This window comes from Perkinsus marinus (assembly GCF_000006405.1).
Source record: "Perkinsus marinus ATCC 50983 genomic scaffold scf_1104296976614, whole genome shotgun sequence".
Taxonomy (NCBI): Eukaryota; Perkinsozoa; order Perkinsida; family Perkinsidae; genus Perkinsus; species Perkinsus marinus.
The window spans coordinates 1-1641 of record NW_003200411.1 but is presented as its reverse complement, the minus strand read 5'-3'; the positions used below and the strand labels follow the sequence as shown (position 1 = coordinate 1641).

At 44.7% G+C, this 1641-nt stretch overlaps 1 protein-coding gene across 1 annotated transcript; it reads left to right on the top strand.

The window, feature by feature from the left end:
- Positions 1-943: 943 nt before the first annotated feature.
- Pmar_PMAR015061 (conserved hypothetical protein) lies at positions 944-1440 on the top strand (the record flags this gene model as incomplete). Its single annotated transcript, XM_002764611.1, has 2 exons — positions 944-1147; positions 1207-1440. The coding sequence occupies 2 exons, from the start codon at positions 944-946 to the stop codon at positions 1438-1440; spliced, it is 438 nt and encodes a 145-aa protein (XP_002764657.1).
- Positions 1441-1641: the final 201 nt, after the last annotated feature.

The window sequence follows — 1641 nt, the reverse complement described above, 5'->3', positions numbered from 1 at the left end:
TTGATCAGAAACGGCACAACTCGAACAATTGCAATCAGAACTCGTCGTATCTAGCATATTCCCGAGCGAATTATCCGTTCTGTGTAGTGAAGTTAGCTGATGAGGTCCCATTAAGGACTTTTCACGTCAATTTTATGCAAGTTCTCCGTTTGGTCTTCATTACGGTAGACTTTAACACTGATGTCTTTCTCTCATTCAGTAGTGGCCGATGTGATCCCGGCGCACATCCTCTTACGGTCGTATAAATGTGGTTGAAACATGCGGGGTCAGTGGTGCACTTTTGATCTCCGTGCAACCAGGTGATTGTTAGATTAATTTCTATGAGACGGTCGTACACGTACACATGTATGTATGTATGTGTGTGTGCGTGCTTGCTTGCCCGCTCTGCGCGGTGGATTCTGGTCTTGTACACTCTCTCGTTACAATGTTCACTTCACTGCCACAGCGCCCCGCTAGGCTTTCAACTGAAAAAAGAGGTGTGTTTGCATTCCTACCTTTCGAATCCTGAGTGAAACTTCCGGAATCTGAATCTTATCCTAGGGACTCACGCTCGCCCGAGCCGCCATGTCTGACATGACCTGTATGTTACGGCAGCGGACTGCTATGATCGTTAGACGATCGACAAAGGCGGTAAATTATGCTATCTCATTATGATAGTATATGCAACTGTCTGTGGTGGATTTCCGACATTATAATTGCTATCCTCGAGAATATTTGCGGTGTGATATTGTTCATATATATCATTGGAATACCCTTTCCCATTCAACACTATAAGCTCGTGGAACTTAACATGCGGTTGAGACAAGCTCGAGAGCAAATCAAGTTTCGTTCAGCGAGCGAATGCTCTTCAGTCAGGAGCATTCGCTTACTGAACGAAACTCGAGAGGCCTGATGGATGTGAGGATAGATCTACTCAACGTTAATCAGTTGTTATCGCCGCACCATGGCTGAAGTCTTCAGAGTCGAAGATCGTCGAGGCTGTGGTGATTGGACGTGCAATATTCTATGGATACTGGTCGGTGGCTGGGCTTCTGCTGTATTGTGGTTAGTCTTCGGTTGTGTATTCTGTATCACTATAATCGGCATTCCTTGCGGTCTGCAGTGCTTCAAACTGGCGAAGCTATCGTTCATACCATTCGGCTACCGAGTAAGCACTTGATGGGTTCTGCCATGCTATTTGGCAAATTGCCTTGTCCGTTTTGTCAGGTTGAAGATAAAGGTGATTCTGCCTGTTGTTCATGCAACTGCCTTGGTAACTGCTTGTGGTTCATTCCCGGTTTAATTATTGCCATTTTCAATATACTTTCGGCAGTAGTCTGCTTTATCACTATAATTGGTATTCCATTCGGAATTCAGTTCTGCAAACTGGCAAGGCTAGCCTTCTCACCATTCGGCCTCGAAGTTACTGCAGACAAGGTTGTTGCTGTAGGGAGAATTTGACGCGTAGATGATTTGGTACCGATAAGGATCTGTTGCTTTCCTATCATAGTAAACTTGTTCAGTGACAGGATCATTCCTACCATTCACAGCACACGATCTGGCAACACTATTTTTCTAGGAGAAATACTTTGTGTTGATAATGTACAGGAATCATCAGTTTCTGATTGAACTGTCAACTGGTGAGCACGTCACATGACTCAT